The sequence below is a fragment of the Erinaceus europaeus genome, chromosome 7 (assembly GCF_950295315.1).
Source record: "Erinaceus europaeus chromosome 7, mEriEur2.1, whole genome shotgun sequence".
In the NCBI taxonomy this organism is placed as follows: domain Eukaryota; kingdom Metazoa; phylum Chordata; class Mammalia; order Eulipotyphla; family Erinaceidae; genus Erinaceus; species Erinaceus europaeus.
This window is the reverse complement of record NC_080168.1, coordinates 7,312,048-7,326,163: the sequence shown is the minus strand read 5'-3', so window position 1 is coordinate 7,326,163 and position 14,116 is coordinate 7,312,048. Positions and strand designations below refer to the sequence as shown.

General features: G+C 39.8%; 1 protein-coding gene across 3 annotated transcripts in view; it reads left to right on the top strand.

Annotated features, from left to right (window-relative positions):
• The window catches only part of DOCK10 (dedicator of cytokinesis 10), a 309,226-nt gene that overhangs the window by 190,295 nt on the left and 104,815 nt on the right, over positions 1-14,116 (top strand). For all 3 annotated transcript variants that reach the window (XM_060193683.1, XM_060193682.1, XM_060193684.1), the window contains exons 8-11: positions 7,216-7,399; positions 8,209-8,294; positions 8,623-8,706; positions 8,823-8,978. In XM_060193683.1, the coding sequence (XP_060049666.1) occupies positions 7,216-7,399; positions 8,209-8,294; positions 8,623-8,706; positions 8,823-8,978 (510 nt within the window). The remainder of the gene's footprint in view (positions 1-7,215; positions 7,400-8,208; positions 8,295-8,622; positions 8,707-8,822; positions 8,979-14,116) is intronic.

Below are 14,116 nucleotides of genomic sequence, written 5' to 3'. Positions count from 1 at the left end.
AGAAATCTAGGGGGTGGGCTGTGGCACAACAGGTTAAGCCCACATAGCACAAGGATTCAGTTTGGAGCCCCCACTCCTCACTAGCGGGGGGGGGGGGGTGCTTCACAACGTGAAGCCGGTCTGCAGCTATCTTTCTTTTTCCCTCTTTATGTCCCCTTCCTCTCTCAATTTCTTTCTGGCCTATCCAGTAAAATGGAAAAAATAACTGCCAGAAACAGTGGATTCATAGTGCAGGTAGTGATAACCCTGGAGATAAGGGAAAAATAAAACAAAAAAAAAAAGAGGAAAAAAGAAAGGAAAAGAAATCTAGATGTTATATATGACCTACTAACCTCTCAACAACAAATTCTGCTATAAGTAACCTCTCTGGGGTGCCCATTAAAGTACACACATTATTAGCACATGTGAGGGCCAAGTTCAAGCCCCTGATTCCTACCTGTAGGAAGCAGTGGAGAGGTGATATAGGTCTCTCAGTTTGTTTCTCCATTTTTCCAGCCTCCCTCTCTATGTCAAATAAAAGGGGGGAAAAATGGCCACCAGCATTGGTGGATACATTATGCAGGTACTGAATCCTAGCAATAACTTCTTTGTGACCAAAAAGTAAATAAATAATAATACAAAAAGGAATCTCATTTCCCATGATAACAATAAAAACCAGAATGACACTTGTAACAGTCTCCTCTAGTAAATTGTTTGACAGAAGTTGATAGAACATGCATTATTATGCTCCTGGAATATTAGTGGGGGGAGGGGAGCCCAGAGAGATAGAATGGCTTTCCCAAATCACGGAGCTAATAAATGACAAAATTAGATGAAATGAAGTGAAGATTTTTCAAAATGACAGAAAGGTGCCCAAGGAAATTCTGTGTTCATCAAAAACCAAGCGGGCATACTTCCATGCAAACAGACACAGACTCTCTACGTAAACCACATGGGTAAGGAAAAACATTGTTAAATCAAAGTATCTTGTATATTTTCAGGCTGTAGATGATAGATGTTATCACAGCAAACAGACATTGAAAATTTCACTGTATATGAAGTGCTGTGAGAATCCAAGTAACATTTAGGCTTGGCCTTTGTATTTCAAGATCTTTGAGTCTGTGAGAGGATACACTGGGGGGGGGGGGAGAACAAGAATGGCATATGCAAATAAAAGATGAGTGAGACACCTCAAGCAATAGGGTCTCATAACATATGCAGGAATAAAATTATGTTCATCACTGCATGACCTTATATATACTAAATACACAGTGTAGAAATTACTTTTCTGGTTAATTACTTGTAAAGTGATTCCTACATTTAATTTTCTATACACTTAAAAATCAACTACTCTTGACATATACAGAAATAATTCAGATAAACTGTGATTTCCAAAAGTTTGTTGATGGCATAAGCAAATATGAGTGGTCAAAGCAAGGACTTATTTATCATGACCATATAAAAGGGAACAGAATAAAGAAAAAAAATAACTAAAGTATGCACTGTCACAATGCACTTATAATTATCACTAGTTTTTTTATCTTTATTAATTTATTGTTTAGAGACAGCCAGAAATCAAGAGGAAAAGGGGTGATAGAGTGGGTGAGAGACAGAGAAACTCATGCAACATAACTTCACTATTCAAAAAGCTTTCCCCCTGCAGGTGGGGTCTGGGGGTTTGAACCTGGTTCTTGTGCATTGTAGCATGGGCGCTCCACCAGACCACCATCACCCAGTCCCCTATTGACTAGTTTTTAAATGCCTATAAGTCAATTTGAAAATTATCAAATAAACTTAAGATTATGAGGGATATACTGTATGGTAGTTGACTTATTCTTCTTTCAACTAGAGTGTGATGATGTCCCTATGCTGTTACTTATTTGTCTATTGACACTGTAATATCTAGATATAAGTTCAGGGAGGACAAGCACTTTCTCTGAATTTCTTTCCAGATGCTGAGTACCTAGCACATAGAGAGTACCCAGTAAGTGTCTGTTGAATGGGAGACTAAATATTCAGAGAATGGGAAGGACTGCATTGATGGCAGTCCCCGAAACTAAGAGATGCTGTGGGTGTTTCTTCTTAAACTTCTTTTTTAGTTCCAGCAAAGTGTATCAAATGAGCTTTAAAGTACAGTGGCAGTAGGTATAATGGATAGTTTATTTATTTATTTTTTATTTAAGAAAGGATAAATTAACAAAACCATAGGGTAGGAGGGGTACAACTCCACACAATTCCCACCACCCAATCTCCATATCCTACCCCCTCCCCCGATAGCTTTCCCATTCTCAATCCCTCTGGGAGCATGGACCCAGGGTCATTGTGGGTTGTAGAAGGTGGAAGGTCTGGCTTCTGTAATTGCTTCACCACTGAACATGGGCGTTAACTGGTCGGTCCATACTCCCAGTCTGCCTCTCTCTTTCCCTAGTAAGGTGTGTCTCTGGGGAAGCGGAGCTCCAGGACATATTGGTGGGGTCTTCAGTCTAGGGAAGGCTGGCTGGCATCCTGATGACATCTGGAACCTGGTGACTGAAAAGAGAGTTAACATACAAAGCCAAACAAATTGTAGAGCAATCATGGACCCAAAGCTTGGAATAGTGGAGAGGAAGTGTTAGGGGGGTACTCACTGCAAACTCTAGTGTACTTCTGCTTTCAGGTATATATTTTGCACTAGTTTATGGATACATGTGAACATATGCTCTCTCTCACAGAACCTGGTCTATATCTAGGTTTTGGGACTTTGTTAGAAAGTGAACCACCTGGGATGGAATTAGAGAATACTACGAAAGGAAAGGTCTCACCCGAGTAATGAAGCTGAAGGGTTGTCATTTCACACGTGAAGTCTCTGGACACAGTCTGAAGTGAAGCATGTTGAGGTGGCAATCGTTGTGTTGATTAGGTTGTGATTGGCAGATGCAATATTATTTGATATGGATTGGGAGAGGCATACGGGAAAGTGGGCCCTATCCTAAGGTTCCAGGACTGGGGGAAATATAGGCTCTATAGTGGAGATGTGAGGTTCCTGTTGTCTTAGGGTTCAAAAAGACAATCGATAGTTAATGTTATCATCACATTATTTGGTAATTGGGTTCACTTTGAAAAGTCCTTTTGTTAGAGTTTGCTGTATAGTACCCAGTATCTTGTATGTAGCTGTGCCATTGGTTGCTTCTGATCTATTTGGTCTAGGCTTTTGAGAGAGTCCACATATCAACTACACAGCCTATATATTAAAAAGACTCAGTCTGTGTTTTAAAAACTTCAAGACATACAATTAATTTTCCCCCTCTCATATTAATTAACTAGTGATTTATATGACTATACTTTACTAGGAGTGTACATAAACACCATTCCCACCACCAAAAGACTATGTCCCATCCCACTCACCCACCCACCCCCACCCCCACCAGCCCAGGAAGCCGCATGTCTACCCCTCACCACAGGGTTTTTACTTTGGTGCCCTACTTACAATTTAGTCAGATCCTGCTTTTAGTTTCCCTTTCAGATCTTCTTTCTCAACTTCTCTTGATGAGTGGGATCATCCCATACTCATCTTTATCTTTCTGACATAGCTCACTTAACATAATTCCTTCTAGCTCTGTCCAAGATGGGTCAGAGAAGGTGGGTTCATTGTTCTTGATAGCTGTATAATGGATAGTTTTTGTAAGCAGCTTCCTTCTCCACTCAACCATCCACTGCCTTGGTGACTTTTTTTGGAACTTCTACTGTATAACTTTTCTAGCTGTTTATTATAGAAGTAGAGCAGCTTGCTACAACACGTTAGACACATCATAAAGCATTAGAAGACATTCAGTTTCCAGTTATTTATGATGTCCTGTCAGTGGGCTTTGGTGAGCTTGAGTGAACAAAGCAGTTGTTTTGGCTACAGCAGATGCCGGTCCCAAAGAAACGGAGGAAAAGTTGGAAAGCTAAATGGGGAATAGATTGCTTCTGATTACCATTTTAATGACTTACCAACTGCATTTGAAGATTATTAGGATGTCCCAATTGATTTTCTATTTTTGTTCTTTCTTTTCTGCTGTTTTAGATGCCATTATCTTGGAGATTAGAGAAAGTGAGCTAGAAAACCACTTGGGCATCTTAATCTGCCCCAACATAAGCTCCTCTGTACTGCAAGTAGTTTTGTTTCATTCGAAATAGAAAATAAGTAATTTTTTTCTGAGGTTTTACAAGCAGAATATTCATCTCAGTGAGAGAGGTCCCATTTTTTTTCAAAAACAACTTCTTGCTTTACTTAGCTCAGATTCTTGAAAAATATTTTTTAAATAGTGTTCTAGTTGGCAGCTACATTCAGTGTATTTGAAGTACAGAATGTGATCTGAAAAATCAAGTCTTGTTTCTATTTTGTAATGTTTTTTCTTTCAAAAAAAATAGCGTTAGTTTTCTTGGCATGGACATTACAAAGGAGAGAAGGTTGCAGCTCCATCCACTCACAATTGGTGGGTTGGTATCTGATATATTGACAGAAGCACCCAACACAGCTTTGCATCTCTCTGCCTATTCTTTATATCAAATTTGTCAAGCAGATTCTTTTTTTTTTTTTGAAACCATGGTTATTAATAGGACTCAGTGCCTACATAACTCTACTATCTGTAGCCATTTTTTTTTTCTTTAACTAGAGAATGAATAACAGGGAGAAAGAGTGATATTTCATTACATGTGAAGATTCTCCTGTTGCAAGTGCTGCCATGATATAATAGTTTGGGGCTTAAACCCACGTCCTTGTGCATAATAACGTGTGTACTCTGCCAGGTGAGCCACCTGCCAGCTCCCTCGAGCAGAATCTTTTTAGTTCCAGGACAACACTCCATCTGTGGGTATTTCTAGTTCTTTCCTAAGTATCCATTTGTTGTTCCTGTTGTTGTTTATGAAAGAAAGCCTGTCTCTCTGACTGTATCTATCCTCTGCCATCTTATCATCTGTGTCAGTGCACTCACAAGTTGTTTTATGAACCTCCTTCATCACACACACACACACACACACACACACACACACGGACTGGAGGGTTCCTGAGAAGAAAGTAACTTTAAGTATTTTTATTTTTGCCAGTCAAATAGTTCCCCTACAAAGGTGTCTTTTTTGACATATGTGCCATGGGAACTGGGGGAAGTTTCAGTGCTGTGAGATCCCTCCTTCTGTATGACCCTGTTGGAAAAAGTGGACACAGACCAGTGAAGCCGTGGCAATGATAAAAATAAGAAAATGAAATAAAATATTTTACGTTATTAAGCAAGCTGTTATATAGATGTTCATTTGGCATACTAATGTTTGAAGCCACTGATTTTCTAATTAACACACACGTGCACGCGCACACTATCTTCCTCTTCCCTCTTCATTTCTCTGTGTCCTATCCAATAAAATGGAAAAATAGCCACCAGGAGCAGTGGATTTATATTGTCAGCTCCAAGCCCCAGTGATAACCTTGGAGGCAAAAAAGAAAAAAAAAAAAAACCAAATTTTTGTGTTTTAATTTTATGCACCTTCAGTGCATTTATGTAAATTTTAAGTGCATCTTTCTCCTAATTTCATATTTGAATGATTAATCATTAAGGCCTGTCAGGGAAGGCTTTGTGGTTCTACCCTCCCCTCTACACACACACAGTGTAAACCCCAAAGACACCTTACTTAGTTCAAATTTTCATCCTAAGTACTAGACTTGCTTTATCATAGCTGTGGGTGCTCCAAAGACTTTAAGACAGTTTGGATAAGAGCTGAATCTTTTCATCAGAATTACCTGGGGGTGTATTAAGGACAGAATGTCACTAGTTATTCTTTCAGTCACCCTGGATTGCACAACAATAGCTTATGTCTTTGAAGGAAATTTGCACTTTGGAATTTACATTTCTTTTTCTCTTGGCAGGTATATATAGCATTGCCGTGACAATGCGTAGATTTCAACTGTGATGTCTCTTGCTAGGCCAATCTAAAGTGATCCCTTGTTATGTCAGCCCACTGTAATTTCTCTGCACACGTCTTTAAGTTCTGTATCCCCTCCAGCATCCCTTCATCTCTTCCCTAGGAAGGTCTGTGTCCCTAAAATAGGAGCCTCTGCACTGCATTCACAAAGTATGATTCCTTTTAAACCCAGAACATGGGAAGTGTAGATATGAGCAAAACTGACCTGACCTCATGGAGGTGAAACCATGAGAGAGAACCATAGTGGTCAAAACAAACAGAGGAAATGAATCACAACATCATCCTCCATTGTTGGCCATGCTCCATCAATAAAAGAACATTGTCATAACTGGGGACTTAGGAAGGTTTACCTAAGAAAGTATGACTCCATTTGAGGTAGAAGTAGTCAGTGTGAGTTTCCCAGGTTCCCATGAGGCAAACCTTATGCTAAGTGTATAATGGTGATGTGGTGATGGGTTTCTTTGTAGTGCCATGGCAGCAACAAAGCACATGGCAGGGGCACATCAAGGGAACCAGCACAATGTTTCCTGTGTTCATCACAAAATACAAAGAAAGAAGCAAGTTAGAGAAAAATCGAGAAGGCGATGGAGAAACTGGAACCAGTGAAAGGGAGTGGATTGTCAAGGTAGATGCAAGACACCATTTAGCATCACTGAACCCAGTGAGAAAGGCAGGAGTCTAAAACAGACCCAGGGCTAGCAGTAAAGGTAATCAAAAAAATAAAAGGGAGCATCAGTGGAAATGACTAAAAAAACAGTGGCTGATGAGGGAAAAAAGAAATCAAAGTGGAGGCTACATGGGCTTTCTAGAAAGTCATGACCACTTCGTTGACTCTGTTGAAAGGTAGATGATGATCTGTGCTAAGAAATGTTATTTGGGTAGTAAGGCAGCATAGAGCTTCTTAATGACCTTCACACATCACGCTGTCCCTTGAATCTAATGAAGCCATATGCCTGCTTGGGAGTTCAGACGTGAATAAATCAGAGGTGAAAAAAGTGAAGGGAGCACGTTAAAGCAGCTGTTGGAAGATGTATAGAACCCACTCATGTACCTGATGAGGAAGCATGGGAGCCAACATGTTCATCCAATCAACAAAAATCCTAAATAAAAATACACCCAGTACATTTTTTTTTAAAGAAAGCAAGTGTAATGCTTTATACTCACCTAGATCTTTGTCTTATTCGGGGAGTTCTCTCTATACAGAAAGATATTGGGACAGCAACCTTTGAAGAAATATTTCTCACCCCCTTGTGTCTTTTCTCTCCGCCAAACCTCCCCCTCCCCTTTGTTTTTATACTGCAGAACAACAGACTAAGAAAGTATGCCTTTGAACTGAAAATGAATGACCTGACTTACTTTGTGCTGGCAGCGGAAACCGAGTCAGACATGGATGAGTGGATCCACACCCTCAACCGCATCCTCCAAATCAGTCCTGAGGGACCTCTCCAAGGAAGGAGGAGCACAGAGCTCACGGATCTGGGGCTGGGTGAGACTCTTGCTCCCACCTCCCTTCCCAATGGCAACCTGTTTGCTTGGTTCATTTATGCTTTTAGTGACTATGGCAACTATCAGATCTGATTTGTTCTTTTTCTTTTTTTTAATTAACTCTATTTATTTTTTTTGATAGAGGCAGCCAGATATTGAGAGGGAAGAAGGAGATGGAGAAGGAGAGAGACACATACTGTAACATGTGCACCAACCACCCAGCCCCTTGATCTGATCTATTCTTACTGGAGCTGGTTGCTCTAAGGAATCACCCTGGAAGCATGACTTTTATTTTATTTACTTATTTATTTATTTATTTATTTATTACCAAAGAGTGAGGGCCACCACAAATAGGTTCAGTTTCTCGTTGATTGGCAATGATTCATTGACACCCAGAAAATGATGTTGGGAGTCATTTTGTTAGTAGTATCAAAAGTGTGTTTGATGGGAGGGGAATTTTGAGTTTTATTCATTTTTATTATATTTAATCAAATACTCCATAACCCCAGATAAAAATTACTATTCTAAGTGTCCAAAGTTCATATTGGCAGAGAGTGGAGAGAATAGTGTCGTGGAAAGAAACGAGAAATTGTCATGTAAGGGTCTAATTTCCAGAGCTCTGCCCATGTGATCCACCATGATCTCCATGGTCTACCATGGCCAGAACACAGTGAAAGCTTCTTCTCACCTACAGCCACCCCTCATCACTGTTGGGTCTGGCCCAGCCTTGATTTGTCACAGACTTGATTTGTCACAGATAGGTAACCTGTGAGAATCCTTTCCTAACCCGTTTTGATATATCTTTTCAAGACTCACTGGATAACTCTGCCGCTTGTGAATACTCACCTGAGGAAACAGATTCTTCAGAGAATAGCCTGCACCCAGACTTCACCAAAGTAATAAAGTTGACCTTTTTCTATGCAAATAAATCAGAATTACTTGCTAGTTTAATGCTTTTGTGTTAAAGCAAGTGATGGAAATGTACTCTTTCAGCATTTAGAAGACTCTTATTTCAGAACACTTCTGTTAACCTGAGTGTTTTGTTAAACATTCACAAAGCACTCAAAAGTTAAAGCACATTTTTAGTAAAATTTGCTGAGAGTGGGAATGAATGTTGTTAAAGCAATGATTATAACCAGGAGCTACTTCTTGGCTCTATGGGTAAAACTGGACGGAAAATTCTGTTTATTTAGATACCAAGAATTTACACCATTTTCTCTGTAGTACCTCACAGAAACTGAAGAATCAGTCAGAACAACTCGAAGCATGGAGAGGCTAAATCTCTTTTCTCTGGATCCAGATATAGATGTAAGTCAAGGGTATTTCTGTGCAGACGTGAACTTGATCTGTGGAATTGTGGCTTGAGTTACAGTTTGTTTCTCATAGAGCCTTTTGGAGACTAAAACTTTCAAAATGTTTTTCAGACCTTGAAACTTCAGAAAAAGGATCTTTTAGACTCTGAATATGTGGTCAAACCATTTGAAGAAAAAGCTGCCAAGAGAATCATGATCATTTGCAAAGCTCTCAACTTCACTCTTCAGGGATGCGTTACAGAGAATGAAAATGATCCGATAACCAATGTAAGTTTCTCTTCAGTTACATCTTGTTCCTGTCCATCAACATCACTCTATCCTGATATACTCTTGCCTGTTCTGGGTAAGTCCAGGCACTGATTGCACAACAGAGTGTGGCAGTGTGTAAAAGTGGCAGCAGTAGGGAGTCGGACAGTAGCGCAGCAGGTTAAGCACACGTGGCACAAAGCGCAAGGACCCGCGTAGGGATCCTGGTTCAAGCCCCTTGCTCCCCACCTGCAGGAGACTCACTTCACAAGTGGTGAAGCAGGTCTGTAGGTGTCTGTCTTTCTACCCCCCTCTGTCTTCCCCTCCTCTCTCCATTTCTCTCTGTCCTATATAGCAATGACGACATCAACAACAATAACCATAATAACTACAACAACAATGAAAAACAACAAGGGCGACAAAAGGAAAAATAAATATAAAAAGTGACAGCAGCACTTTTATTTTTTTAAATAAATATTTTCTTTTCTTTTTCCTTTAATTATCTTTATTTATTTATTGGATAGAGACAGCCAGAAATCAAGGAGGAAGGGGTAGATAGAGAGGGAGAGAGAGATAAAAAGACACCAGCAGCCCAGCTTCACCACTTTTCCCCTGCAGGTGGGAACCAGGGGCTTGAACCCAGGTCCTTGCACACTGTAATGTGTGTGCTTCAGCCAGGTGCATCACTGCCTGGCCCCTAAAAGTAACAGCAATTTTCCACCTGTTAAAAAGTCCTGAAATGGGATTGCCAATACACTACCATCAAACGCTCTTCAGTAAAGAAAGGACGGTGCCCTAGAATTCTTTCCATGATGTCAGCATGTTGATTCAGAGTTCCCTAAGGGATTCTCTTTATATCTTCATCATAATGCCTGGGATGGGCATTCAACTGATATTTTCATTTAATATTGCTATGACTGAGGGGATATTGGATAATAAAGATCTCCCACATGATTCCATAGCTTTTACTGCTTAAGACAAGGCTAAATAGGACATCAAGTAAAATCAAACTGGATAAAATTAAATGCGTAGAGGCTCAATCAGTACGTGTTTATAGTCAAAATGAGTTATTTGCTGTCTTTGGGGGATGCCCCACAGAGATCAGTACATCACTGCAAGATTCCTTTTCCAACCAAATGGATTCTCGTGATAACTTTTTCTCGGGGGACAGTGCTATATACTACTTAGAAGTGTTTGTCAGGGATGGGCTCACTTTATGACCATACACACTGTGAAAAATTAATTATAAAGAAGACAAAAATTACTCAGCTTTTATCATAAGTAAGAATCACTTCTTATAGTAGCATACTGTCTTTCATTCTTTCTGAAAGTACTCTATTCTAATTTGTATCTTTAGGTTATCATTTTTCACTATAAAAAAGAAACCTTATTTTCAGGAAAAGGATACAGATCACACCACATTTGCTTTAGGAGGTAGAAACAGGGGCTGTGTTGGTGGTGCACCTGGTTGAGTGCACATATTGCAATGCACAAGGACATGGGTTCGAGCCCTCGGTCCCCACCTGTAGGAGGAAAGCATTGTGAATGGTGAAGCAGGGTTGCAGATGTCTTTCTAACTCTTTCCTTCTCTGTCTTCCCCCTTCCTCTCGGTTTCTGACTGTCTCTATCCAGTAAGTAAAAATTTTAAAAATACGAAAAAACATTAAAAGGAAAAAAAAGGAGATAGAAACAGCATGAAGTTGAGGATCACGGAGATAGTTCAGGACTTGCACGTGTGAGGACTCAGACTCAAGCCTGAGTGCCGCCATATGTCAGAACTGAGCAGTACTCTCTTTTAAAAGGAAAAATCATGATATTTACTCTGCAGAGTGCATATGTGTGTGTGTGTGTGTGTGTGTGTGTGTGTGTAATTGACACACACACACACACACACACATACACACACCTCTTTGTATAATGTAGTGACACCAGTCTTGTTAGTTGTGATGGTAAATAACTGATAGAAAGGATCAGACTCTTCAAAACAGAAGGTGTTAACTGCCCTTGAGGCTTCAGTCACCCCTTAACTTTTCACCTCCTTTTCTGTGTCATAGTATATTCTCTGGACCTAAAATTTAAAGAGGAGCAGCAACTGACATGAACCTCTCTTGGGTTAATACCTGGTTTTTCCACTGATAAGCTGTGCCATGCTGTTCTGTAAATGAGAATGATAATAGCAGTGACTATTTCCAATACTCTATGGGGATGAGATGAAGTAATCTAGGGAAAGTGCTTAGTTTGGGGCATCTAGAATGATTCATAGAATTTTGTTATTTGAATACATGGGAAATTCATCTGAAACTTATAAATATTAAGCATGAAGAACATTGATATTATTGTGTTGCTTATAAGATGCTTGAGGACGTACTAAAATTTAAATGTGTCATCAGTAAGGCATTACCCATAAATGATACTTTCTCACATTGTGCAGTTGAATTTGTGCACTGATACATTAAGAGTGAAAATAGGAGACAGAGAAGGAAAAAGGGAGGGACATTCGAATGTAGTGATAGGAATATGTGTGACTTGGAAAGGAAGAGAAAATAGGACCTTTAAAAAAAAGGAAGGCAAATATATGCAAATCTAGACAGATAGTTGTAGAAATAATAGTGAACTCATATCTGCAACATTGGGAGAACTGCTGGAGCTTACGGTGAAGGGAATGGGAATCCAGAACTCTGGTGGTGGGAATCGTGCGGACTTGTAACCCTGTTATCTTATAGTTTTGTAAATCAATATTAAATAACTACTAAAAAATGAAAATAGGTGAGCTCAAGTTGATTCATTATCTAGCAAATGATTAATTCACAATACTGATTGTTCTGGGTTCTAAGGAACAGCCAGGAACAAAAGAACAAGGTCCCCGACCTCTTGAAGATTAGATTCGTTTGGGGAAAAAGAAAAAAAAAAGATTAAGTAAGAGTAAGAAAAAAATACACACGTCAAATTCTTTACAGTTAGTCAATATAGAGAGATGTGATACAAGGGAGCCTGAAGGTTTGCTCTCAGTAGGGTGACCATGGGAAATATCTCTGAAGAAACTGTATCTGAGTAGAGTCCTAAGTGGTAAGAAAAGATAAAAAAAGATGAGGGAAAAACATCCCAACAGAAGAAAGGGGAAGTACAGAGCCACTAAAGCAGGTATGTCTTGGTAAATTCTAGGGACTGAAAGTTCATCAAAAAGGGGAGGGCAGGTAAAGATGAGATGAAAAAGCTGTGCAAGAGAGGAATTTCTAGCGTCTTGACAGTTGTGGTGAAGTTTGAATTTTGAATTTATCGAAAGTGCGAATGGAGGAAAGTCAAGGAAACAACCCTTTAAATGACGTGATCTAACTTCCGGTTTGAAAATGCCTTCAGAAGAGAGATTTGGGGGAAGCAAGAGTTGACCAGAGAGAGCAATTAAGAAGTGAGTACCACGGGTTGAGACAGAGCTGGGGAAGACAGAAATTAGAGGGTTTTGACTATTGTTTTGTGAACTGACAAGTTTCTCTGACAAATGGGGCGTGCAGACACTGGGGAAGGAGATCTCAAGGATGAGTTCCTGGGTTTTGCTTTGAGCACGTCTATGTGTGAGGGGTTCCTTTTACTCTGAATGATTTGCTTAGACTGAAGGAAGAACATATTAGAGGGATACAAATCAAAAAGTGTGTTCCAGACCTGTTAACTTAATAAACCTTTTAGGCATCTAAATAGAGATGTCCACAGGGCAAATTCAGATAGAAGGAGGGAAAATGATGGAGAGGAGTAAATGGAGAAATATAAATGTGTAAGTCTTGTGTAAGCAATGATCTGGCGGAAATCATCTAGGAATGTGTATATTATATGTACAGTGTCTTTCTCCCCCCCCCCTTCTATTTCTCTCTGTCTTATTCAACAACGATATCAGTAACAACTGCAATAATAACCACAACAACGATAAAACAACAAGGGCAACTAAAGGGAAAAAAATAGCCTCCAGGAGCAGTGGATTCCTGGTACAGGTACCGAGTCCCAGCAATAACCCTGGAGGAAAAAAAGAAGAAAAAAAAAAAAAAAGAAAGAAAAATTATATGTATAGAGAAAAAGGGTCAGGAATGTAGCATTAGAGGGCGAGTAGATAAGTAGCTAAAGGGTACAGAATAAATAATAAATCAAGGAAGTTTGGGTCATGATGTTAAGAGAAGAACAGTCATCATTGGGAGTCAGGCAGTGGAGCATCTGGTTAAATGTACACCTTACAATGTGCAAGGACCCGGGTTCAAGCCCCTGGTCCCCACCTGCAGGGGGAAAGCTTCATGAGTGGTGAAGCAGGGCTGCAGGAGTCCCTCTGCCTATCTCCCTCTCTACCTCCCCCTCCCTTCTCAATTTCTCTCTGTCTTTATCCAATAATAAATAAATAAAAATAATAAATTAAAAAAATAAAAAGCTGTGTGTAAAATGGTACTGAGAAGCTGAGAAACATAACCCAGAGAGGGACAACTTACAAGAAATTGGTTCCTGAAAGTCTTTGGAAATGTCAGGAAAATGTAGCCCAAATTGTCATGTCACTTCATCATCCTATTAAAATAAAAATAAATGTGATTTTAATCAGGCACATCCTTACTGTGATTTAAAAGATCCAACATAAAAATGGAACGTGACAGACAATCGGCTTTTCTTTCCAACGTCAGAAACACATGACTCTTCCCACGTGGATTCCTCTCTTTGTGCTAAAACCCATGTTCAGAATCTGAATGACTGTATTTGGGCCAATATCACTGAGTAGAACATGGTCAAGTTCAGGAAACCCATTTAGTCATATCAGAGGATAAGTTTATCTAGAGTACTTTGTATGTGTCTGTTGTTTCTCATTTGTGTTATACTTGATTCAACATTTAAAAACCATCTTTTTTTTTTCTGAGGGATAGGGAGCCAGGTGGTGGTGTACCAGGTTAAGTGCACATACTAGCACGTGCAAGGACCAGGGTTTGAGCCTCTGCTCCCACCTTCAGAAGGGATGCTTCACCAGCAGTGAAGCAGGACTGCAAATGTATCCTGTTTCTTTCTCCCTCTCTGTCTCCTCCTCTTCTCTCAATTTCACTCTGTCCTATCAAATAAAACAAAGGGAAAAAAATGACCACTGGGAGCTGTGGATTTTTTCGTGCTGGCACTGAGTAGCAATTTCAGATGCCCTGGTAGCA